Source organism: Oncorhynchus clarkii, chromosome 19, assembly GCF_045791955.1.
Source record: "Oncorhynchus clarkii lewisi isolate Uvic-CL-2024 chromosome 19, UVic_Ocla_1.0, whole genome shotgun sequence".
In the NCBI taxonomy this organism is placed as follows: Eukaryota; Metazoa; Chordata; class Actinopteri; order Salmoniformes; family Salmonidae; genus Oncorhynchus; species Oncorhynchus clarkii.
In genome coordinates this window covers 20,451,465-20,479,130 of record NC_092165.1, presented here as the reverse complement: position 1 = coordinate 20,479,130, position 27,666 = coordinate 20,451,465, and the positions used below count along the sequence as shown (strand labels likewise).

Below are 27,666 nucleotides of genomic sequence, written 5' to 3'. Positions count from 1 at the left end.
AACTTTTTGACGGCTTCGTTTGGAGACAGACGTGGTGGTGGTGTGTGCTCTGTACAGCAGACATCGTCATTTCCGTTGTCGTCATTTCCGGTCACTACTTGTTTATGTGCTGCTGTGAGATTTGTTGCTAAAAAATTTACTTGCCAACTTTATGGTTTTATATGTTTTATTTTTTCCTCGCTTGACTGTTTTCATTCAACTTTTTCACCCCGGACGCTTTATCTGGACATGGTTCTACAGGACCTTCACCAGCCGAAGCTATGTAGTAACAGTAACATTATGCCTTCTAATGCATTCGCTGTACTCATAATATCCAGGAGAATGATCACCTTAAGGCGAGGATAGCTGTGCTGCAAGCCCAGCTTCAGACACAATTGTCATTTAAGTGTAGGAAAGGATGAAACAGCGTCTGTGCCACCAGTAAGTAAAAATAGTAGTATAAATCCCCTCGCATGGTCCCCGCAGCCGGACAATTTTCTCATGGCTTCTGGAAGGGAATGCTGTAAGAATGTTCAACCGGTGTCGCTCATTCAGCCGACAAAAACTTTCAACAGGTTCTCGCCATTAAGAAAAGAGTCAGAATCAGAGTCAGAGAATTCTCTGGTCTCTCCTCCACCAGTTACAGGGTCTGAGACGCCAAAGCCTCCCAGCATTAGCTCTGATAAATTGAACACCCTAGTCAATGGTGACTCCATTACCCGTAGTGTTAGACTTAAAAATAATCATCCAGGGCCTCCCCGGTGGCACAGTGGTCTAGGGCACTGCATCGCAGCGCTAGCTGTGCCACCAGAGACTCTGGGTTCGCGCCCAGGCTCTGTCGTAGCCGGCTCCGACCGGGAGGTCCATGGGGTGACGCACAATTGGCCTAGCGTCGTCCGGGTTAGGGAGGGTTTGGCTGGTAGGGATATCCTTGTCTCATTGCGCACCAGTGACTCCTGTGGCGGGCACGCTAACCAAGGTCGCCAGGTGCACGGTGTTTCCTCCGACACATTGGTGCAGCTGGCTTCTGGATTGGATGCGCGCTGTTAAGAAGCAGTGCGGCTTGGTTGGGTTGTGTTTCGGGGGACGCATGGCTTTCGACCTTCGTCTCTCCTGAGCCTGTACGGTAGTTGTAGCGATGAGACAAGATAGTAATTACTAACAATTGGATACCACAAAAAAGGGGGTAAAAAAAATAATATATATATATATACAGTGCCTTGCGAAAGTATTCGGCCCCCTTGAACTTTGTGACCTTTTGCCACATTTCAGGCTTCAAACAAAGATATAAAACTGTTTTTTTTTTGTGAAGAATCAACAACAAGTGGGACACAATCATGAAGTGGAACGACATTTATTGGATATTTCAAACTTTTTTAACAAATCAAAAACTGAAAAATTGGGCGTGCAAAATTATTCAGCCCCCTTAAGTTAATACTTTGTAGCGCCACCTTTTGCTGCGATTACAGCTGTAAGTTGTTTGGGGTATGTCTCTATCAGTTTTGCACATCGAGAGACTGAATTTTTTTCCCATTCCTCCTTGCAAAACAGCTCGAGCTCAGTGAGGTTGGATGGAGAGCATTTGTGAACAGCAGCTTTCAGTTATTTCCACAGATTCTCAATTGGATTCAGGTCTGGACTTTGACTTGGCCAATCTAACACCTGGATATGTTTATTTTTGAACCATTCCATTGCAGATTTTGCTTTATGTTTTGGATCATTGTCTTGTTGGAAGACAAATCTCCGTCCCAGTCTCAGGTCTTTTGCAGACTCCATCAGGTTTTCTTCCAGAATGGTCCTGTATTTGGCTCCATCCATCTTCCCATCAATGTTAACCATCTTCCCTGTCCCTGCTGAAGAAAAGCAGGCCCAAACCATGATGCTGCCACCACCATGTTTGACAGTGGGGATGGTGTGTTCAGGGTGATGAGCTGTGTTTCTTTTATGCCAAACATAACGGACATCTTGTACACAACATTAGATCCAGCCTTTGGAACTTTGGTTTTCCTAGATATGGTGACTGTGATTGCTACTGTACATCCAATGGATTTGGATATTACTTTACAGCATATTTCTGCAGCATTAGTAAGATGTGATCAATACATGTGGAAGATTTCATACCTGTGCTGTTTGTAAATAACCTGGTAGGTTGTCTGATAACCTGAACCAGGATGCAGACACTGGTTACAATTTGAAACTTTTTCTTGAGTGGGCAGCTTGACGAAAAAAATATACCTCTCGGTTGATTTCACACACATTATCAAGCATTTCACACATATTATCCAGATAATGACTGTTGGCACTTGGTAGTCAATAGCAACTTCCTACAAGAATGGGCTTAAGGTGAGGCAGATGACCCTGTATCCATATTACTTCAACAGTATTTGACATGAGATCCTCCTAAGCTTTACTGGAAAGTGGCTTTTAATATAGACAGCAACACCTCCCCCGTTGGCATTTCTGTCTTTTCTGTAGATTTTATAACCATGTATTGCTACCTTATCATCAAATGTATTATCTATCATATTAACCACTTTTCAGACTCAAATAAGATTCCCTCAAGGTTGGTCTGATGTCCAAAAGATTTAAAATTGAAATTTCGTGACATGTAACTTTTAAGTTGCATGTATTTGGAAATACAGATCCTTCGAAAAGTATTCAGACCCCTTCACTGTTGTCACATTGTTATGTTACAGCCTCATTCCAAAATTAATTAAATAAATGTTTTTCTTCATCAATCTACACACAATACCCCATAAGGATACATCGAAAACAGGTTTTTAGACATTTTTGCACAAACAGGAATACCTTATTTACATAATGATTCAGACCCTTTGCTATGAGACTCGAAATTGAGCACAGGTGCATCCTATTTCCATTGATTATCCTTGAGATGTTTCTACAACTTGATTGGACTCCACGTGCGGTAAATTCAATTGATTGAACATGATTTGGAAAGGCACATCCCTGTATAATTAAGGTCCCACATTTGACAGTGCATGTCAGAGCAAAAATCAAGCAATGAGGTCAAAAGAATTGTCCGTAGAGGGTACCAAAAAATCTCTGCAGCATTGAAGGTACTCAAGAACGCGGTGGCCTCCATCATTCTCAAATGGAAGACGTTTGGAACCACCAAGACTCTTCCTAGAGCTGTCCGCCCGGGAGGTGAACAAGAACCAAGAACAGGACAACTACCCTAAGCACACAGCCAAGACAACGCAGGAGTGGCTTCGGGACAAGTCTCTGAATGTCCTTGAGTGGCCCAGCCAGAGCCCGGACTTGAACCCAATCTAACAGGGGGGATCTGCAGAGATTAATTGGAGGAACTCCCCAAACACATTTGTGTATTTTTTTAGTTTATTTTACCTTTATTTAACTAGACAAGTAAGTTAAGAACAAATTCTTATTTACAATGACAGCCTAGGTAGAGTGGGTTACTGCCTTGTTCAGGGGAAGATTGACAGATGTTGACCTTGTCAGCTCAGGGATTTGATCATGCAACCTTTTGGTTACTAGTCACACGCTCTAACCACTAGGCTACATGCCACCCATGGGTGCCAAGCTTGTAGTGTTATACCCAAGAAGACTCGAGGCTGTAATCGATGTCAAATGTGCTTCAACAAAGTACTGAGTAAAGGGTCTGAATACTTTCCGGATTCACATTGGTCAGTCCAAAATTGCTTTTTAATTCTGTCATGGAAATGTATTTCCTGTTACCAAGTAATTTACAGTTTCCATGGCATTAGTTTTCCATGTGGACCAATTTATCTGTGAATTGTTCCATAGGGTTGTGATTTTAGGGAGTCGTATTTGTTCTTGTAGAATATGTTCAATTTTCTTCCATATTGTTATAGTGTTCTTAACTATGAAGTTGTTAATTAATGTTCTTAGCTTTATCATTTGAAAATTGACATGTCAAAAGTGTCTGGGGATGAGCATGCGCATCTTCAATTTGTACTCACTGTTCGTCTTTGGTGCATGTGTCGCAATTAAAAGTCTTGGATAGCTAGTTGATACAATTCCAAGGCTGGAGGGTTAAAACCACCCTCACACCTAGGAAGATGTAAAACTTTCCTTATTCTTGGAATTGTATTTGCCCATATAGTCTTATGACCGGGTATTCTTATTTAAAGAATGTCTTATGTGGGGTAATTGGTTTTACTGAAAATAGTTATTTTTGATAAATCTATATCTAGTTTTTTTGCATATTGTATTAAACTGAAACATGTTTCTACGTGTCTAGTTTTAATTAACCTCTGCTTGATTGATATGTACCATTCTATTGCTTATAATCTTTGTTATTATTCATTACATGTATGGGTCTATATTCAGCAGGGGACTCTGGATTTTCCTGGTTCTAATATAACTGTTTGATACATGGAACAAGGAAGTACTGAGTTGAGTGACATGTCACTTGTGTAAATAGGTGTAACGGCTGTTGGAAGGAGAGGATCAAGGTGCAGTGTGTTATGTGTCCATATTTATTAAATGAACACAGAAATAACAAAAATAACAAAGCGAACGACCGAAACAGTTCTGGCTGGTGCAACAAAAACACTCAACAGAAAACAACTACCCACAAATCATACTGGGAAATGTGGCAAAAATGTGGCAAAAGGTCGCAAAGTTCAAGGGGGCCGAATACTTTCGCAAGGCACTGTATATATATATATATATATACCATTTTATTATGTTTGCAATCTCAACAAATAATCTTCTCAGACCCCAACCAAGGATCATCAAAATTCTCGGACAAGCCAAAGATTCCTAGATGCCCTTCCAGACTCCCTCCGTCGCACCCCTAAAACCAAAAAACATTTCTCATAAGAAACTATCTCCCTGGTATACAGAAAATACCCGAGCCCTGAAGCAAGCTTCCAGAAAATTGGAACGGAAATGACGCCACACCAAACTGGAAGTCTTCCGACTAGCTTGTACCGTGCAGTATCGAAGAGCCCTCACTGCTGCTCGATCATCCTATTTTTCCAACTTAATTGAGGAGAATAAGAACAATCCAAAATAGATTTTTGATACTGTCGCAATGCTAACTAAAAAGCAGCATTCCCCAAGAGAGAATGGATTTCACTTCAGCAGTGATAAATGTATGAATTTCTATGACGAAAAGATCATGATCATTAGAAAGCAAATTACGGGCTCCTCTTTAAATCTGCGTATTTCTCCAAAGCTCAGTTGTCCTGAGTCTGCACAACACTGCCAGGACCTAAGATCAAGTGAGACACTCAAGTTTTTTAATACTATATCTCTTGACACATTGATGAAAATAGTATTGTCCTCTAAACCTTCAAGCTGCATACTGAACCCTATTCCAACTAAACTACCGAAAGAGCTGCTTCCTGTGTTTGGCCATCCTATGTTGAATAAAATAAACAAACTCACTAAAAGTTGTATTAATAAGGCCCGTATCCATTCCTCTCAAAAACATTTTTTTAAAGATGTTGCGCAGCAACTCACTGCCTTCCTGAAGACAAACAATGTATACGAAACTCTTCAGTCTGGTTTTAGACCCCATCATAGCACTGAGAGTGCACTCGTGAAGGTGGTAAATTACCTTTTAATGGCGTCAAACCAAGGTTCTGCATCTGTTCTCGTGCTCCTAGACCTTAGTGCTGCTTTTGATATCATCGATCACCACATTCTTTTGTAGAGATTGGAAACCAAAATTGGTCTACACGGACAAGTTCTGGCCTGGTTTAGATCTTATCTGTCGGAAAGATATCAGTTTGTCTCTGTGGATGGGTTTGTCTTCTGAAAAATCAACTGTAAATTTCAGTGTTCCTCAAGGTTCCGTTTTCGGAACACTATTGTTTTCACTATATATTTTACCTCTGTGTGATGTCATTTGGAAATATAATGTTAACTTTCACTGCTATGCGGATGATACACGGCTGTATATTTCGATGAAACATGGTAATGCCCCAAAATTGCCCTCCCTGGAAGCCTGTGTTTCAGACATAAGGAACATGGATGGCGGCAAATCTTTTACTTTTAAACTCGGACAAAACAGAGATGCTAGTTCTAGGTCCCAAAAAACAAAGAGATCTTCTGTTGGATCTGACAATTAATCTTGATGGTTGTACAGTCATCTCAAAAGGACCTTGGCGTTACTCTGGACCCTGATCTCTCTTTTGACGAACATATCAAGAATATTTGATGGACAGCTATTTTTCCGTATTCGTAACATTGCAAAACTCTGTCCAAACATGATGCAGAAAAATTAATCCGTGCTTTTGTCACTTCTAGATTAGACTACTGCATTTCTCTACTTTCCGGCTACCCGGATAAAGCACTAAATAAACTTCAGTTGGTGCTAAACATGGCTGCTAGAATCTTGACTAGAACCAAAACATTTTATCATTCTCTCCAGTGCTAGCCTCTCTACACTGGCTTCTTGTTAAGGCTCGAGCTGATTTCAAGGTTTTACTGCTAACCTACAAAGCATTACATGGGCCTGCTGCTACCTATCTTTCTCATTTGGTCCTGCCGTACATATCTACACGTACGCTACGGTCACAAGACACAGGCCTCCTTACTGTCCCTAGAATTTCTAAGCAAACAGCTGGAGGCAGAGCTTTCTCCTATCGAGCTCTGGTGGTCTGCCTATCCATGTGAGACGCAGACTCTGTCTCGACCTTTAAGCCTTTATTGAAGACTCATCTCTTCAGTAGGTCCTATGATTGAGGTTAGTCTGGCCAAGGGGAGTGAAGGTGAACGGAAAGGCACTAGAGCGACGAACCACCCTTGCTGTCTCTGCCTGGCCAGTTCCCCTCTGAGTCACTGGTTTACTGGTGCTCTTCCATGATGTCCCAAGGAGGGGTGCGTCACTTGAGTGGGTTGGGTCACTGACGCGATCTTCCTGTCTAGGTTGGCGCCCCCCTCGGGATAGTGCCGTGGGGGAGATCTTCGTGGGCTATACTCTGTCTTGTCTCAGGGTAGTAGGTTGGTGGATGAAGATATCCCTCTTGTGGTGTGGGCTGTGCATTGGCAAAGTAGGTGGGGTTATATACTGCCTGTTGGCCCTGTCCAGGGGTGTCGTCGGACAGGGCCACAGTGTATCCCGACCCCTCCTGTCTCAGCCTCCAGTATTTATGCTGCAATAGTTTATGTGCCGGAGCTAGGGTCAGTCTGTTATACAGTGGGGCAAAAAAGTATTTAGTCAGCCACCAATTGTGCAAGTTCTCCCACTTAAAAATATGAGAGAGGCCTGTAATTTTCATCATAGGTACACTTCAACTATGACAGACAAAACGAGGGGAAAAAATCCAGAAAATCACATTGTAGGATTTTTTATGAATTTATTAGCAAATTATGGTGGAAAACAAGTATTTGGTCACCTACAAACAAGCAAGATTTCTGGCTCTCACAGACCTGTAACTTCTTCTTTAAGAGGCTCCTCTGTCCTCCACTCGTTACCTGTATTAATGGCACCTGTTTGAACTTGTTATCAGTATAAAAGACACCTGTCCACAACCTCAAACAGTCACACTCCATCCACCAAGAGCATCTTTTTAAGTGGGAGAACTTGCACAATTGGTGGCTGACTAAATACTTTTTTGCCCCACTGTATCTGGAGTACTTCTCCTGTCTTATCCGGTGTCCTGTGTGAATTTAAGTATGCCTCTAATTCTCTCTCTCTCTTTTTTCTCTCTTTCTCTCTCTCTTCTCTCGGAGGACCTGAGCCCTAAGACCATGCCTCAGGACTACCTGACCTGATGACTCCTTGATGTCCCCAGACCACCTGGCCGTGCTGCTGCTCAAGTTTCAACTGTTCTGCCTGCGGCTATGGAACCCTGACCTGTTCACTGGACGTGCTACCATGTCCCGGACCTGCTGTTTTGGACTCTCTCTCTATAGCACCTGCTGTCTCTAACTCTGAATGATTGGCTATAAAAGCTAACTGACATTTACTCCAGAGGTGCTGACCTGTTGCACCCTCTACAACCACTGTGATTATTATTATCTGAACCTGCTGGTCATCTATGAACGTTTGAACATCTTGGCCATGTTCTGTTATAATCTCCACCCGGCACAGCCAGAAGAGGACTGGCCACCGCTCAGATCCTGGTTCCTCTCTCGGTTTCTTCCTAGATTCTGGCCTTTCTAGGGAGTTTTTCCTAGCCACCGTGCTTCTACATCTGAATTGCTTGCTGTTTGGGGTTTTAGGCTGGTTTTCTGTACAGCATTTTGTGACATCGGCTGATGTAAAAAGGGCTTCATAAATACATTTGATTGATTGTGTGTGTTTATGAGTCTCTCGCTCTCTCTCTCTCTCTCTCTGACGAAGGCTTCCTAGCAGCAGTAGACCTCTCAGGATGAGCGGAGGCATGAGACCAAACCTTTTCCTGCCACCCGGTATTCCACAATCCATTCACCATGCACCAACCCCATCCGCCAACCACTCTCCCTGCTGTAGGGGTGGCAAGCACTCATACCCTTTAATGTACATTAAGCAGGGCCCCGGTGTACAAATAATACATGGGGAAAAAATGCTAATGTGCACAAAGCCCAAAGCCCCGGTGATCGCTGGCGCCATCCAGGTTTGGCACGCGTCGTGTGTGCGTTCCCAGTAATATCGGAGGGGGGATACGATAATTGCCACAGCTTCATTTGCGCTCGCAATTTTACACCTGTCTCTCCAGAGTGGGATCGTGCTTTAATCATTTCAAAACAATCAAATTAGGCTGTGATCATTTCAATGTGCTTTTCGTTTACCGTATGATGGAATCCTGTGATATTGAAATCATACAATAATGGCGTTTATCCAGCAAAGAACTCACTGGGAATTTATATTATGTTGAACATGAGAGAAACTGAAGTGGTGCAAGAGCTTTAGGTAATGAAAGGGAAGGCCGACTTGCAATATGACACACTACAACGATACCTTTTTCACATTACTGAGCATGAGCTAAAATGAGCCAAGCCTAGATTTACTGCGCTGACCTGGTTACGAATCCACCAGTTGCTGGAACTGTGCAGGGAAGGACAATGTGAAAGGAAAATACCTGAGCCAGCACAGCACAGTTCGAGTCAATACGATAGTGTGCACAAGTGATTGAGGGACTGGGTTGACCTTTACATTATGAGCATTGGGACACCCCACTGACTGGAGCAGAGGCCTTTGGGAAAAAAAATAGTGGTATCCTTGGGCATATCTGAAATGGCACCCTATTCCCGACGCAGTGCACCTCTTGACTCAAAAGTAGTGCACTATACAGGGTCCCATTTCCGACTCAGTCATGTTTAAATAATCTATGCAGAGTGCTATGGAATATGCCAGAGCAGGTTCTAGAGTCGGGTGTATGGTTCTAGTGGGGTTTGAGAGCTGGTTCTAGAGTTCCACTCACCCTGGCGCTCTGTCCGGCGATGAGCTGGTCGTCCTCTGTCTGGACACTGGTCCTGCTGCGGGCGTCGTAGTCCTCCTGCTCAAAGTCTGAGTCATCCTCCAGCTCCTCAGGTGTCTACAGAGAATGGTGTGGGGGGGGGGGGGGGGGGGGGTGTAGAGGGGAAATAAAGAGATAGAGAGAGAGAGAGAGAGAGAGGGGGTTAGAGAGGGGGAGACAAAGGGGGGAGAAGAGAGAAAGAAGGAGAAAGTATTAGGGAGAGAAGGGAAAGGTGTGTGTGGGAGATGAGAAGAGAAATGAAAGAATAGTAGATGTAGGCGAGAGAGAGAAAGAGAGATCGATATAAAGAGAGAGATAATAAAACATGATGTCTATTAGGTCAACAGCTGCAGCGTCACACGACACAGATATTTAATACATCAGTCCTCAGACACATCTCTATCTCCACACTCCCTCTACTGTACGTCTCCCTCGCACACTTCTCCTTCTGCGTCCTCGGTTGAGTCTGTTCTTAGTCAGAGTCTGAGTGCAGATAGGCCTTCCCGTCACGTGAGGGGCGGCTGGCGGGAGATGTCACACAATTAGCAGCAAGTCAGATCTCCCTGTGTTGAATTATTATAATTTTTTGTAAAAAAAAATGATACGCTTGCTCTGATTTCAAGTCCCTTGCATCATTGTTTTGAAGAAGTCTCGGTGGTGGTTTACACCGCGCACCATAAGAGCACCATAAAGCTCGCTGAAATCGTGGGATCAAACGGCACAAAGGGAAAAGGGCGGGGAGGGTAAATGGCCTCAAGAGATTCCGTGATTTTGTTTTTTCTTCTTCAATCTTCAACTTGTGTCTAACTGCTATCTCACAGCGAGACAGGGTGGGGACGTGACAGATGTTCTAGACTGGCAGGACTCAGGGACGAATCAGTTCATGCGTTCGACCAATTAAGAGCAGGGATCTGGGGCGGCTTCCCGGGCCAATCGGGAGGCAGTTAGCTGAAGAGAAGAGTGGGATGAGTGGCTCAGTCGCCCATCTGTCTGTTTGTCAACAATGTTTGTCAACAATATCATCCCGGCAACACTGTAAACATCGTCTATACCGTCCTCATCTCCAGACATAACAACCTCCTCTACAAGCTGAAGAGGCCACTAGTCCAAAAAGCTGGATTTTATTGAAAACAGCTTTGGAGGCGCTTCTCTCGAAGACAAACCGATTTCTCGCAAACCCACCACACATGAAGAAGTTACAGTTATGCGTGTCTACATGATACAAAGGCAGGAAGGATAACAGACTCTATATCCGACAAATGTCAATATCTTGCACATCTATTCTTTGTGTGGTACATAGTGGAAGACGAGGAGAAGATGGTGATGTGCGTGCGTTCCAAATGAATGGGAGATGGCGCTAGTGTACAGCGATTGTTTAACGAGCTCCTGACAAATGTTGTGTGTTTTTACGCGCTGATCTGAACCTTTTTTAAAAAAAAAATGTTTACATAATGTTTTCGCCATCGTTTCCATTGACCGATCGTTACTCATTGTATATCTATTATTACTTCCATTACTACGTGTCTTACTTTTCTATTATTTCTCTATTCTTTTTTTCTTCTGCATTGTTGGGAAGGGCCCATAAGTAAGCGTTTCACTGTTAGTCCACAGCTGTTGTTTACAAAGCATGTGAGGAATACAATTGCATTTTATTTGATGGCAGCCCATTCCCTATAGGGTGCGCAACTTTTGACCACAGCACTATGAGCCCTGATCAAAAGTAGTGCACTATAAAGGGAATAGGGTGCCATTTGGGACGCATCCTGGGTGAGGTTTGACTTGCATGCAGCTTAATCATTTCCCCTTTGTTCCCAGAAGAACGGATATGTGCTCCCTTTGTGTGTGGAAATGAGTGTGAACATTGAAGCCTTTTTTTAGTTGAATTGCGTGGCACGTTCCATTTTCTGGAGGCGACATATAACAGATGTCTTCGGACGTTTGTACTTGAGTGTGTGTGTGTGTGTGTGTGTGTGTGTGTGTGTGTGTGTGTGTGTGTGTGTGTGTGTGTGTGTGTGTTTGTAATGCTATTTTATTAACGCTCTACACACACACACCCGACCATACTCAAATTCAGAAATTAACACCGTGTGGAATTGCCCCCATAATCCCTTGCTGTTGTAGGCTACAACTAGGCCCTGCCAGCAGGTTCTAAAGAAATCATTTTCTAAAGAAATCCATGTACACCAGTTTACATGGAAGCAACAAAACAAAAAGGCACACCACAAAAACATCCTTCAGACGTTTGATATGAAAGGCGACACATTGTATTACGGAAGTTAGGCTACACGACGACGAGAAATCACAGATAGTCCTCCAAGTCTCCAAGAGTCATTGAACTTGGAAATAGATTATGAGGCTGGTGGGTCGGTCTTGGTCCGTTCAAAGCCCCTGTTTTACATGATTTACCAACATCAAATTATTTCCCCGTAATTAGATTTTTCTCGCCACTGCACTGGGAAATTTTCCAGCAGTCCAAAATTGAATAAATTAATTTGCACGGTGGTGTTGGGAGAAGGGGGGTACGAGAAGAGAGAAACAAATGCTAGACAAACACCATCTAGTAGGCTTACCATACTGGATACAGTCTATAAATGGCTGAGTCTATAAAAATGACTCCGTAATAGGCTTTTTTTGTAACATCAATACAAAGTCCAAGGAACTAGCCTTACAGTATTATGTTATATGTAAACAAGTCTTGTCAGAGCCAGAACAGCCCATAGGGTAGCAGCCTAATTCGATTTTCTTAGCACCCCCCTGGCCAGGAAGCTAGTCTATCTCAGGGCCTTACCCCTAATCCATCTCCTTTATGCTGAGTGGCAACCAGAGAGGCATCGGGTACTATTTTTAGAGTCTGGTATGACTCGACCAGGGATTGAACCCCTAACCTTGCAATCTCAGGGTGGATACTGTAACCACAAGGCAACTGAGGTGGTCTATTCCTACCAGCCCTAAAGTCTTATGTCATGTTACACTGCACCATAAGGTTTCGTATGAAGCGTGAAGTTCTTTGTAATTTAATTTCCATGTCATTTAATTTCTCATACCTTGACATCAAATCAGGGAGATTGTTTGTGATACATCTTGGGAAAATGAACGTTCCATGTGACCTCACGCAGGGCACATTCTTGGAATTGGATAATAATGAAAAAGAAAATTAGAAAATAAGGTGAATCCCAATGTCAATGGGAGAATAAGTGTGTCTTCAGATGGCACCCATGTTCCTATATAGTGCACATCTTTTTATGGGCCCTGGTCAAAAGTAGTGCCCTAATAATGGGAACAGCCGGTGTAATTTGGTACGGAGTCTGTTCCCAGCATGCTTTGAGAAGTGTGAGAGGAGGAAATGAGGAAGTGGACATACCCTGATCATAAGAACGGCTTTCCGTATGTCACGCACGCCGTCGTAGACCAGGCGGGACGCGTCGATGAACTCGTTCTCCTCAAAGGGCTGTGGGGGGTTTGTGCTCAGCGCCTCAATGGCCACCTCCACCTGTTCAGCGAAACGGGGCATGACTGGAAGAAGGGATAGAGAGAGAGGGAGGAAAAGGGTGAGAAATAAAGAACAATGAGAATGGCAACCAGAACTTACTTGACTCAGGTGCACTCACTTAATTTATTTAAACATTTTAGGCAACATGTCCTACTAGAATGTTTCACCGTGTGCCTTCCTCTCTCTGTGTGTGTGTGTGTGTGTGTGTGTGTGTGTGTGTGTGTGTGTGTGTGTGTGTGTGTGTGTGTGTGTGTGAAACAGACAGAGAGAGCAAGAGAGAGAGAGAGAGAGAGAAAGAGAGATAAGGATAAACAAAGGTGAAAAACAAGAAAAATGTTTAAAAAAAACATCCCTCAAATGTTTCTTTCCCCCTGGGGGGACGGGCACATTGATTTGAGAGAGGTGGAATACCACAAGAGACATGTGTGTGTGTCAATGTAAGACAACGTGTGTGTGTGTGTTCTATTCTCAAACCAAGGACACACACTCTGCGTGTCAAACACATCTTCTGAAGCGGGGGTCCCAGACTCTGTCAATCTAAAAAAGACGAGATGTCACCAGAAATCTGGCACCACAGGGATGGGGTGCCCGAGCGCCCTTTGCACGCCAATTAGCCGTTTCACCTTAGCTACACTACCCGGGCGGCGGAAAGCTCACTGCGTGAGTGCTAGGCTGCTAATATGCTAGCTTTGGTTGGCAGCCATTCACCTATTAGTGTGTCAGTTTTAGCATGCTAAGGCGCTAGCTATGGTTGACAGCCACTCAAGTTAACAGGCTGAAAATTCATTGCCAAAACAAAAGGCTGCAAAACAAAAAGTAGCTTACTCCGACAAAAACAATGACTGGCATTTAGCGGGAATATTAGTTTGGCAAGCGTTGCCAACGGAGCATCTGTATGTTCTTTGTGCGTTCACAGAAGGGGTGTTGAATTTGAGTAAACGCCAGGGCAACCGTGCCAAATATATTCATGTTGAATGGGACAGCTACATAATCATCTTCAGATGACTCGTGATGATCTGATGCAGGCAATGTTTAAAGGTCCAATGCAGCCATTTTTATCTCAATATCAAATACTTTCTGGGTAAGAACTCATACTGTGATGTTTTGAATTAAAATGGTCAAAAATAAACTAAAATAGCTTCTTAGCTAAGAGCAATTTCTCAAGCAAGAATTTTGCTAGGACTGTCTGGAAGTGGTCTGAGTGGGGAGGGGAAAACGGAAAACTAGCTGTTATTGGCATAAAGGTTTGGAACTCTCTTTCCTATTGGTCTATTAACTAATTTACCACTTGGTGATGTCAACAGACAGGCCAAAGCTCCATCGCACCAAAACAGGCTTTTCAAACAGCTCCTACACTAAAAGACCATTATCATAATTTTCACAATCTCAACAGTATTTTTCCAACCTCATAGGAAAGCGTGTTTTTGACTGCACTGGGCCTTTAATAATTGTTTTAATGCTGTGGTTCTGCTTGAGCAGTAACAGCTAAATCAATGGGTTACGGTTAAACTACCTGACTGAGAGAACAAACTGAGAGAACAAAACAATATTTAGGTGGATTGACATGACCTTGTTTGACCCAGTCTTGTGTTATTGAATTGAGCCATGATTAGAGCCGGCCTGTTCCAATTTTCACTGTCAAGTGGACACCGGGGACACACGCACAGCACACACACACACACAAAATCACATGCACGCAGACACACACACACAGAGTACCCGATCCGTGTGGATGTCGTGCCGCCTTCACAATTTCCGATTCAGCAGCAAGCGCCTCGGTCTACAGCTTGTACTCATTATCTGTCTACACTGAGCCGTCGTCCCATTCCAGAGGAGAAAAGGGGGCCAGTACAACAAGACGAGAGGCACTCGCAAAAAGCTTCTGATGCATATAGAAAATACAAAAAACCTGACATAATATTCTCTGAGCGGCTGTTGAAATACATTTCAGAGAGGCATGATAAAACAAATACAATCAGAGGGATGGAATTGGAGAGGGGGTTGAATTTGGGCTCCGGATCACTGGTGAAGAAGAAGAAGAAGAAGATGCACGTCTAATGAGAATGCTGGAAGGGAGGGTGAAAACAATTAATGGAGGAGGGGAAAAAAACGACAACAATAACAAAGATTTAATGTGCTAGTGGATATGCCCCCGACAAACACGCTGTGTGATATTATTGGAATTCTACTCTCTTTCTCTCTCTCTTCTCTGTTCACCGTGAAGTGGCGAAAATCAATTAGAAGCTTAAGCCAGAAAGGTAAATAAGAAAAAATACACAAACGTATGTATTAAAAACAATGGGGCTGGTTATTACACAACAAACATAAAAGGTGCTCCAAAAACTGTTTTAATTTTTCTTCTCTCAAGTTATTTTAGTTTATTTTTAAATTTCAGTTTAATCCACTTACTGGATAAGCGTAAAATAGGCTATTGGGAATTTTGTGCAGGGCTAGGGTTTTTAAATAAATGTTCTCCGAGACGCTTAATGAGGAATGTTGCTGATGGTAATGGAGCAATTTCACTCATTCCGGCTGAGAAATGATAAAGGGAATTAGACGTGACCACGTTTCTCCCTCTTCCTAAACCCAACTATATAATCAAGAGAGAAGTCATGAAAGTACAATGAATGAAGTGAATGCTTAAATATTTGGTAAAGTTCTTTGTGGCACCACGCAGCCAACAAAGACATCCTTGAGGCCTAAGATCACACAGGGACAGCTCTGCTCGCATTGTGACATAATAGACTCCTCATAGGAAAACAAAAAACACTTCCCACTTCCGCAACAAACAAACAAAACGGCTGTAAATCGCAGAGCGTACCATTAACCTTCAAACCGGAGCCGTCACTGTGATTTGTGTTTTCGCCTCTCGGAAGGGAGGGAGGGAAGGGAGGGAGGGAACAGAGGGAGGAAATGGAGTGAGGGAGTGCATTGCCAAGTCTGACCGGAAGTATCTCCAGCCCCCACCCACCGCTCTCTCTCCATCAGAAACATGCACGCATACAAGTACACACACACACACACACACACACACACACACACACACACACACACACACACACACACACACACACACACACACACACACACACACACACACCCTTTTGATTTAGCTGCTGCTGAGACTTCTTCCTACAAGTCTCTCTCTGGGCGGTCTAGTTCGCCCCAACCTCAGCTAAACTGTCTCACCTCGCTGTACATCTTATACTGCTGATTCCTACTCCAATACACTAGTCAGCTTTTATTCGATACCACCCACCCACTGCTGCTGAAGAAGCTTCTCACCTCCTCTCGCTCTTTCTTTCTCCCCCTCCCCCTTGAATGGCCTCTCTGCCATTCAATACAATATGACATTACTTTTAGTGTGTGTGTGTGTGTGTGTGTGTGTGTGTGTGTGTGTGTGTGTGTGTGTGTGTGTGTGAGTAATTACTCTCCCATATTGTAGACATGCATGACCAAACCTTGAGGAAATTCAATTTCCAGCAACATGCGTAATGACTAGGGTTGCGATCTTTCAATAAATTCCCTGGTTTTCCCCTGAAATCCCGGTTGGAAGATTCCCAGAATCAGCAGGGAAATCTAGAATCATCCAACCAAGATTTCTGGAAAACCAGGGAATTGATGACATTTTAGTCATTTAGCAGACGCTATCACCCAGGGCGACTACAGGAAAAATGAGGATTAAGTGCCTTGGTTAAGAGCACATCGACAGACTTTTCACCTAGTTGGCTCGGAGATTCGAACCATCGACCTTTCGGTTATTGGCCCAACACTAGGCCATATATCAGCTTTTTAATCTACCTTCTCTGGGAAAAACCTTAATGATCAAGTTTAAAAATAAATAAAACATTCTGGGGCTGAAGATTAGTTTAAATGCAGGTGGAGAGAGAGAGGAGAAATACAGAGAGAGAGAGAGAGAGAGAGAGAGAGAGAGATAACCCCTTTCCTATGAGGCTATTGATTTACACCCCCTCCTTCAAGGACAAGCCTCAATCCCCAGGTCTGTGTGTGTGAAGTAGAATGTCTGTCAGGAATCTATTGCTCAGCTTAATAGAGTTGTGCAGTCTGCCTGTGTGTGTGTGAGTGTCTTTCTATGTGTGTGTGTGTGTGTCTGTGTGTGTGTTGTGTGTCTGTGTCCGTGTCTTTCTGTGTGTGTGTGTGTGTGTCTTTCTATGTGTGTGTGTGTGTGTGTGTGTGTGTGTGTGTGTGTGTGTGTGTGTGTGTGTGTGTGTCTTTCTGTGTGTGTGTGTGTGTGTGTCTTTCTGTGTGTGTGTGTGTGTGTGTGTATGTGTGTTTGTGCACGGTGGCGGCACATATGTATGTGCCCAGCCCGACTGCCTGTACTATCCCAAACTATAAATCTATCTGGGCCAATACGTGACAGGGGTCAAAGGTGAGACACTTGTAATAAGCAGAGCATGTTGGACAGCTTGACCATTTGACACCTGTCAAAGGGGAGCACACAGAGATGCATAGGCACAAAAGCTCACACAAACACATACGCATAGAGACACACAGGCAAGCATGAATATGCACATGCACGCAGACACACCTAGACTTGGGCTGGCTTCTCTGGAAGACCTCAGCCAGGCAGGTCAGAAGCTGATGGACACACTAACTAGCTGGCAGTCCTACAACAAACACAAACACACACCACACACACCTGGCTTTAGTTTACACAAAGTGCAACACTGGCCCAGGACACCACCTGTTCAGTCCTCCTCCACTGGCTCCTCTCCTCTCGCTCTCCTCTCATCCATTTTATATCCGTTTTTCTTTTCCCCTCTTCACCTCCACGTCTCACTGTCTCTCCACCAGATTTCAGGAGGCACCAATTTAGCCTCTGACAGAGCAGGCCCCAGGCCAAAACATGCCACAATGCCACCTAAAGTAGAGATTAGTCTGTTGCCGTATGTGTTTGCATGTGTGTTTGCATGTGTGTGTGCGTGTGTGTGTGTGTGTGTGTGTGTGTGTGTGTGTGTGTGTGTGTCCCCGCTGTCACACTGCAGTGGACATGTGCAGTCAGGTGGACAGGGCCTTCCAATTACAGCAAGCTTATGTCACGAACGGTGCCCAATTTTCTTTTTGTTTACTCCTTTTGACCAGGGCCCATGGTTAACAGTAGTGCACTATATAGGAATAGGATGCCATTTTGGACACATTCCAGGTGTTGCAGTGGAACAGTCAGTGGTTTGACAACTCCATATGTGGCGACTTCTATTTCCTTGTATGCTTTTAGACAGGGAGTGAGATCCTTTGAAATCAGGGAATGAACACAAATAGTGTGATCCAACGTGCTAAGCCCAGATTGATTAAGGGCTCAATTCAATCAGAACCACTTTAACCGGCATCCGCAAAGCGGTTGTTATCGCGGTGTCGGATGTGGAACTGCGTTCGAGCTGGGAAATCCAAAAGTGGCTCCCGGCATTATACCTTAAGCGGACATTGCCTTTGGCTGCATGGCGTCGCATTAAAATGAAATCCAATGCAGCCTTGTGTGTACAAGTTTGAACACTAGAATGTGAGATGTGATCGACACATAGATGAGGCTGATCGAAACCGCCATTATTTTGTAGCCTACACTTTCTCGTTCTGAACTGGGACGGGTGTGGGCTTCCTGACAATGATCAAGAGCTGCTTACCGATTCGACAGCTCCAACGCAGTAACACCTCCGACACTGCCACAACATCAGCTACGCGGGTGTCGGCTATCGCCGGTTAACCCTCGATCTGATTTAATCTCGGCCTAAAATCACGATGCACCGCGGCGGTAGCAAACTGTCCAATTCGCATGCTTCACACTTATGCAATTTTAAGGATACCGGGTCAACCAAGGACGAAACTTGATTTATTCTTAGCCTTGGAAGTAAAAAGAAGAAGAAAAGGCTAAACATCAGAGTAAACAAATGGATAGAGGCGGAAAGTATTACCTGTGGTCCACTCTTAGTCTCGTCCTAGCACACTGATCTTGCAAGGTTATATAAAATAGGTTTCACTATCTATGCAAGCTCAGTGTGGTAGCACGAGGCTAATCCACCCCTAGAGATGAGTATCAAACCCGACCCCATTCCTCCGTCCTCACCCTGGCAGCCCCGTCCCGCCATCGTTCCTCTCCTCCATCTTTCCCATTACAAGTCATTTTAGCAGGGTGGGAAATCCATTGTCGCTCTGTTTATTTCCCCTCTGCCGGGATAATGAAAGAGACCATCAGCATTACTCGAGTGCCCCTCGCCGCCGGAGGCGATAAGTCACAAACAAGCATTAAACAAGTCACACACAGTGCCATCGGGGCCAGCTGTGATAGGCTAGGCTAGCCCCGTTGTTTACACACAGAACAGAACAGAACAGAGGAACCTATGGCCTGGCTTCCTGGACCAAGATTAAGCCTAGTCCTGGAAATTGTTCTTTGGAGATTCACCATAAAAAGTGCATGAGTGGAATGGAGTGTGTGTTTACCCAGACAGACTGCATGTACTACCCCAAGCTATAAATCTGACTGTGTTCGTTGTTGAGGAAGGGGGGGGGGTGACAGTATCTGGCGTTGAGGTTGAGCACACACTAATAGGCTTGCACGAGTGCACAGAGATGCATAGGCACACAGGTAAACACAAATACACAATAAGCACACACACACTTGGGCAGGCCTCTCTGACGGACACTCTAACTTGATGGCAGTCCTACAGTACACCCCAGAATGCTGGCTGCAGTTTACACAGGCAACAGCAGTCCATGAAGCCACCTGTTCACTTCTCCGCCACCGACTCCATCCTCTCCTCTCATCCAAATGTCATCTGTTTTTCTTGTTCCCTCTCCACCTCCACGTCTCACTATCTCTCCGCCAGCTTTCAGGAGGCACCAATGTAGCCTCAGACAGAGCAGGCCCCAGGCCAAAACATGCCACAGAGCCACCTAAAGTAGAGATTAGTCTGTTGCCGTGTACGTGTCTCCTCCATGTTGAAGACACACACTGCAGTGGACGTGTACAGTCAGGTGGACAGGGCCTTCCAATGACAGTAGGCTTGCATCCCAAATGACTTACGTCCCTATTCACTTCATAGTGAACTACTTTTGACCATGGCACATAGGGCTCTGGTCGAAAGTAATGCACTTTATAGGAAAATGGTACCATTTGGGATGCATTCCAGGTGTTGCAGTGGAACAGGGAAAGGGGGATACCTAGTCAGTTGCACAACTGAATGCATTCAACCGAAATATGTATTCCGCATTTAACCCAACCCCTCTGAATCAGAGAGGTGTGGGGGGCTGCCTTAATCGGTCATCCACGTCACGGCACCCGGAGAGCAGTTGTTGTTGGGGTTTAACTGCCTTGCTCAAGGGCAGAACGGGGGATTTTTTTTCAACTTGCCGGCTCGTGGATTCCAACTTGCGGCCTTCGGTTACTGGCCCAACGCTTGACGACTCCATACGTGGCGGGTTCTATTTCCTTGTATGCTTTCAGACCAGGAGTGGGATCTTTTGGAGTCAGGAAATAAACACAACAAGTTTGTTCCAACAAGCTATGCCTGGATTGATTAAATCAAGGATACACTGCAGAGTAGCAAACTGTTCAATTAGCATGCTCACACTTATGCACTTTTAAGGGTATCCAAGGACAACACTTAATTTATTCTTAGCCTTGGAAGTCAAAATATGAAGAAAATGCCAAAAAAATAAGATTAAACAAATTGATGTTGGCGGAAGGTATTACCTGTGGTCCAACCCTAGCCTCGTCCTAGCACACTGGTCTTGCGAGGTTACATAACATAGGTTTCACTATCTATGCAAGCTCACAAGCTCAGTGTGGTAGCACGAGGCTAGTCCACCCCTAGAGATGAGTATCAAACCCGACCCCATTCCTCCTTCCTCACCCTGGCAGCCCCATCCCGCCATCGTTCCTCTCCTCCATCTTTCCCATTACAAGTCATTTTAGCAGGGTGGGAAATCCATTGTCGCTCTGTTTATTTCCCCTCTGCCGGGATAATGAAAGAGACCATCAGCATTACTCGAGTGCCCCTCGCCGCCAGAGGCGATAAGTCACAAACAAGCATTAAACAAGTTACACACGGTGCCATCTGCCCAGATGTGCTGTGCTAGGCTAGCCCTGCTGTTTACACACATAGAATAGAGTAATCTATGGCCTGGCTTCCTGACAAAAACTAAGCCTAGTCCTGGAATAGAAATCATGGTATCTGGAGATTCACCATTGAAAGTACTTTTAAATCAGGACTAGGATTAATCTGTGAATGGGAAACCATCCCCGTGGGCCTACGTTCTGAATATGACTATGAAACTGTTGCTAGAACTGACACCAACCAACCTATGTCAACTCAGTTTAGTTGGAAACTGAGTTTATGAATTGGGAGAAAACGCCCATCATTTTCAATTAGGGTTTATTCTTATAATTTCAATAAATTCTCAGTTAACTCCATGGTGTTGACTAGGTTCAAATGAATCGTCCCTGTTGAATCCATCGACACTACACCACAGAACAGTACATTACAGTACAGTACTGCACAGCAAAGCCTTGTATCAGTGTACAAGCATCACATTGTGCATCACATTGTGATGCTTTTGCAAAAATATATGAATCACGGTTACTGATCCGTAAGACAAGACATTGTATTCAAGTACAGTAAGTAAAGTAGTACAGTAAAGTACAGTAAGTAAAGTAGTACAGTACAGTAAGTAAAGTAGTACAGTAAGGTACAGTAAGTAAAGTAGTACAGTACAGTAAGTAAAGTAGTACAGTAAAGTAGTATAGTACAGTAAGTAAAGTAGTAGAGTAAGTAAAGTAGTACAGCACAGTAAGTAAAGTAGTACAGTACAGTAAAGTAGTATAGTACAGTAAGTAAAGTAGTATTATACAGTAAGTAAAGTAGTAAATTAAGTAAAGTAGTACAGTACAGTAAGTCAAGTAGTACAGTACAGTAAAGTAGTATAATACAGTAAGTAAAGTAGTATTATACAGCAAGTAAAGTAGAACAATAAATAAAGTAGTACAGTACAGTAAGTAAAATAGTATAGTAAAGTAGGATAGTACAGTAAGTAAAGTAGTACAGTAAGTAAAGTAGTACAGTAAGTGAAGTAGTAAAGTAAGTACAGTAGTATAGTAAGTAAAGTAGTACAGTAAAGTAGTACAGTAAGTAAAGTAGTACAGTAAGTGAAGTAGTAAAGTAAGTACATTAGTATAGTAAGTAAAGTAGTACAGTAAAGTAGTACAGTAAGTAAAGTAGTGCAGTAAGTGAAGTATTAAAGTACGTACAGTAGTATAGTAAGTCAAGTAGTACAGTAAAGTATTATAGTAAGTAAAGTAGTACAGTAAAGTAGTATAGCACAGTAAGTAAAGTAGTACAGTAAGTAAAGTAGTACAGTAAAGTAGTATAGCACAGTAAGTAAATTAGCATAGTAAGTAAAGTAGTACAGTAAAGTAGTATAGTACAGTAAGTAAAGTAGTACAGTAAAGTGGTATATTACAGTACGTAAAGTAGTACAGTAAAGTAGTATAGTACAGTAAGTAAAGTAGTACAGTACAGTAAGTAAAGTAGTACAGTACAGTAAGTAAAGTAGTACAGTACAGTAAGTAAATCAGTACATTACAGTACAGTACAGTGAAGAGTACATGTTCACATCTCCGGCCAACAGGATTAGTGCCTGTCTGGGAGATACTATACGGTACTACAACTCCCCACAAAGTCACTTTGGGGGCTGCCTAAAAAAAGACTGGATGACTAATGATATAAATTCATAAGGATGTGTTCTTCCCTTATCAGAGGTTATTACAGGCTAATGAGAGTCAAACCACACTCATGTAGGAGCCACTCTTCCCCTGTCCCCCTCCTGCCTTCAGTGAAATTAATATAAACTGCCTGCCTCGCTCCTTTTATTTAAGGTAGAGAAAAAAAGAGCAAAGAAAAAAGCATGGGAATGTCGAGTTTTGAACTGTTCAAAAGCATTAGTTAGCGAACGCCAGCTCAGTCAAAGGAGGAGATGTGTCGCACATTAACCTTCATGGGGTCTAGTTGCGGTTGCATGCTCAATTGATGCTGCTAATTGAAATGTAGAAGGCGAGGGGGAGGGAGGTTGGAACTTACTTTGACTGGGGTCTTATTCGTCCTAACTATATTTCTCTTTGACGGAGGGCTGTTTTGTTGCTTGTTCCTCCCCTCCTTGTGTTTTAGTGGCGGTGGTGTTTGTTAAATGCTGCCATGCACGTCTGATCTGCACCATAAAACACCTCTATTGATCCCTGGTGAACTTTATCCATCCCCCTCTCTCTATCTTCCTCTCCATCCTCCTCTCCCCTCTTCATTGTCCTCCCCCCATTATTCTCTCTCCATCCTCTCCCTCTCCCCATCCGCCTCTCCATCCTCTCCCTTTCGCCGTCCTCCTCTCCCCTCTCTCCATCCTCCTCTCCCTTCTCTCCATCCTCTCCCTTTCTCCCTCTCTTCCTCCCCTCCCTACATTTCAGCAGAACGTAAGTCTATGGATTTCAGCTACATACCCAGCGGAATGTACATATGAGGGAAAATACATAAAGAGGATGGAATATAGGATATATACTGTATGTTGACATTATTTATACCGCATCAAATCCAATCAACTAGACACAAAACATCTATAGCTGTGAGTGTAGGCCACTTATCAGTCCTCATGTGTGTGAAGAACTCTATCAAACAGTTTGGCTTAGTCAGATTCCATGTTCCCATGGTGTCCACTAGTTTCTTTTTCATTCCTCTTCAATAGGGCTGACCTCATTTAGTCGACTGGACGATTGTTTGGTCGATAGGTTGTTGGTCGACCAAGATTTTTTTAGTTGAGCAGTGGCAAATATACTTTTTAAAAAAATGTGGCCACATTGTCTGACTCACGCTTGTCTGAGTGGACTAATCCATTGCGGAGGCCAACGGGGATGGCACACCAGTGTCACCAGTAGTACATTTACCGTTAATTACCATCATTTCTCATCTCCAATGTTTTTTGAGGTTACGCTAATTTCTGTTAATGCATTCAATATATTATTATTACACTCTGCCATTGTAGGAGTGGACACGTCGTTTGCAGAGGGCACAACCTAGGCTATACAAGTTTTGGTTTATTTCATTCCAATTTGTTCATCGTCTTTTGTTTGGAGCACTCCTGTCAATCTTGAGTAAGGATACGCACCTAATTACACATAGAAGTAGGCCTAGGCTCCCTGGTTTGCACGCAAATGTAGGCTTATAAATGTGCCCGTTTGGATATGTGGTACTGTTTCTGATTGTCTTAACTCACCGTCACTGTGGAGCTTCTCAAAGTCATTTTTATCTTCGCCTCAAACAGCAAGTAAACAAAGTCTGTTTTTACATCCATTGAGAATGACACTAGTGCCTCAACGTAGCCTATTTGAAAAATCTTTCCAGCTCTCTCCCTTTTACTAATAACTCAGCATCAAAGGAGGAAATAAATGTCATGCTCTGATCTGGTGGAAACATCATAAAAAAGGCCTACCTGATTACTTGCACAAATAGCCTACAGCTGTGTCTGTCTGTCTGGAGTTCACTGGTGTGGGAAACTGAGGGACAGAATATTTTATACAATGTTGCAAGTTTGCTAGCACCCAGCTTTCCCCAAACCTAGTTAATAGTTGATACACTGTTACAAGTTCCTTGCAGACAGGCCATGCGTAGCCAATGTGATTTATAAGATGTTTATTTTTCTCAGGATATTTTCTGCCTGCAGGCTGCAATGTTTTTATTTGTTGGCTTTATGTAGGGTATTTTTACAGATTGGCAATGGCAATAGATGTTACTTTTAGATTTGTATAATTTGATATAATTTTGATTAACCACACGACAAGACTTTATTATGAATTAAATGAAACTGTTCCATGAAAATGTGCATATGATCAGTAGAAATGGTACGATATTTGAACTCCAAATGTAAAAGGCTGCCGACCGCTGGTGTAGCCTATTATCGGCAACTTCAGGAGCTTAAAGGCTGAATCTGCGAAGACCAGCAGCAGCGGGAAGATTTTTTTTTTCTTCTTCTGGTTAGGCTATATTGATCTCTGGCTCCCTCTTTAGTAATTTGTATGTCTTCATTTTTAATCGCAGTGCTTAAAGCATCAGACAAGCTCAGTAGCCTACCTACAGCTGATATATTTTTTTATCATGAGCATTTTATCATGAGCATGGCCTTATTTCTATTACAGCGTGTTGGATGACTGTCATTCATATTCCATTCGCCAAGTAACTAACTACATGATACTCACATTTTCCCTATACCCATCATGAGGTTGCCACAACCTAGCCTATGAATGACATTTTACAACGCAGGTGAACACAAGTCGAGAATTTATTTGTTTGATGACAGACAGAGACACAAGGACAGACAGTGACACATTCAATAACGCCTTGCACACTCTTGCCTGCATCTAGTTTATCTACGGTGTAATCATTATTCCAACAGTTGCAAACAAGAGTTTTTATCGCCATTTCATTTGCTTCCATATTGAAAACTGTTCAACTATTGTCATTCTCATTGAGTCAACTACTCAACACATTGTATACACTGCAGTGCTAGCTAGCTGTAGCTTATGCTTTCACTACCACATTCATTCTCTGATCCTTTGATTGGGTGGACAACATATCAGTTCATGCTGCAAGAGTTCTGGTAGGTTGGACGACATCCTCTGGAAATGGTCAAAATTACTGTGCAAGCCTATGGAAGTGGGTGAGAATCAAGAGCCTCCTAGGTATTTGTACTGAAGTCAATGTACCAAGAGGAGGACGGGAGATACCTGTCTACCGGCTACACCATGGTGCTACCCTACAGTGCTGTTGAGGCTACTGTAGACCTTCATTGCAAAACAGTGTGTTTCAATCAATTATTTGGTGACGTTAATATATTCAGTATAGTTTTATCGAAAAAGGAAACATTATCATTGTTTTACAATTTTATTTTTATGAAATTCACTGAGGAGGGTGGTCCTCTCCTTCCTCCGCTGAGGAGCCATATACGTACGTACAACGCGCATGCGTGCGTGTGTGCGTACACTACGACCAACTCACCGGTCTCAGACAGCAGCTTGATAGACTCCAGAACGCGCTCGGTGTAAACACCTGGCTCGTAGTTCTCCATCTCCGCATTGATGATGTGAACGACGCGGGCCGCCCGACCCCTGATGGCGCCCGCCGTGCGGTCCAGGGTGTCCACGTCGCCTTCCTGCAGGGCAATCACGCACTTGTTCACGTCCTCCAGAATGTGGTTTTCTGTGGGGTAGAGATAAAGGGGCGGGAGGGAGAGAGAGAAAGAAAGATAAGGAGAGAAAGGGAGGTAGAGACAGAGAGGGAGTAGTAGAAAGAGCGAAAGGAGAAGGAAAGCAAGAGAGAATGGGAGAGAGAGAGAGCGAGAGGCGCGGTGGGGGGGGGTCAGTTTGGTGTTCATTAGGCACAAACATGCTTCATGGATGGGTAACTTGAGGGTCAACTGCTGTTTGATAATACAATCCTTCTAACCCTTTCATTGACAAGAGTCCTTGTGGACGACAATATAGACAGTTGCAGAATGAGTTGGTAGTCCTTCAAAAGACTCCACCGCAGAGTTTCCCAAACTCGGTCATCAGGACCCCAATGGGTGCAGGTTTTTGTTTTTGTTTTGCCCTAACACGACACAGCTGATTCAAATAACCAAAGCTGTATGATTAGTTGATTATTAGGGCAAAAACCAAACAAGCACCCCATGTTGTTCGTGAGGACCGAGTTTGGGAAACAATGCTACCATAACGGTGACCTGTACTGCGTGTGTGAACGTGTATGCTCACGTGTGTGTGAGTGCTCGCATCTCTGTGTGTGTGTGTGTGTGTGTGTGCATCAGCATACTGTATGTGTGTGTCAGCATGTGTGTGTATGTGTATTCCCCTCTGTTGAAAGTGAGTCATTTTGAACCAGGAACCTGTATTCGTCGCCTCTGTTACCCAGACTACTGTAGCATTATTAACAAGCGCCATCAAAGTAACATAGTGAGTGGGTGACCCCATCAAGGTTGTCCGCCGTGAGGGTGTTGTCCCCCCCCCCCCCGCCTCCCCCACATGGCCAAAAGTAGTGCACTACTGTATATAGGGAATTCGGTGCCATTTGGAATGATCCCTAAACAACCGCTAACTTCCCTGGGAAAGCGCGTTTTTGTCCTGGAACTGCGTCAATAGCCCCTTACCCATTATGGCCTACAAAGCTTAAATCCTGTAAAAGCAGAGAATATTGTGTTCAACCGTTGTATCTCCTAATGACTAAATCACTTAATAATCATGGTAATCTGTATTCAATTAGATCACAGTCATCATCATTAGATACCGTGCCGGTATCGACAAGAAAGCTTTCTCCTTTCTCTAAATGGGAGCAGAAACCATGTCGGATAAATGGTGGAAAAACACTGCACTTACCTATACACGGTACACACACACATATTCTACTTTATCATCTCGGGCTTTATGTATCAAGCGTCCCAGAGGACGAGTGCTGATCCAGGATCAGGCCCCGCCTGTCCATGTGATCTTTTTCATTTTAAACGGAAAAGGTCAAACGGATTCTTAAATCAACCCTCCGACTCTGAGACATTTGATACATACGGGCCCCAGGTGTCAAGAACTATTATACAATAAACAGTTAGAATCCGAGAGACTATATGTTGGTGGCAGTGGAGGCTGGTGGAAGAAGCTATAGGAGGACAGCTAATTGGAATGGCTGGAAGGGAATTATTGGAACAGAATCAAACGTGGTTTCCATATGTTTGATACCGTTCCATTTATTCCATTCCAGTCAT

The 27,666-nt window shown here is 43.6% G+C and overlaps 1 protein-coding gene across 4 annotated transcripts in view; it reads right to left on the bottom strand.

Moving 5' to 3' along the window:
* LOC139374910 (catenin alpha-2) overlaps positions 1-27,666 on the bottom strand; it is a 677,819-nt gene that overhangs the window by 43,371 nt on the left and 606,782 nt on the right. For all 4 annotated transcript variants that reach the window (XM_071116130.1, XM_071116133.1, XM_071116132.1 and 1 more), the window contains 3 exons: positions 25,917-26,117; positions 12,739-12,890; positions 9,342-9,455 (listed from right to left, as the gene is read on the bottom strand). In XM_071116130.1, coding sequence (XP_070972231.1) covers positions 9,342-9,455; positions 12,739-12,890; positions 25,917-26,117 — 467 coding nt within the window. The remainder of the gene's footprint in view (positions 1-9,341; positions 9,456-12,738; positions 12,891-25,916; positions 26,118-27,666) is intronic.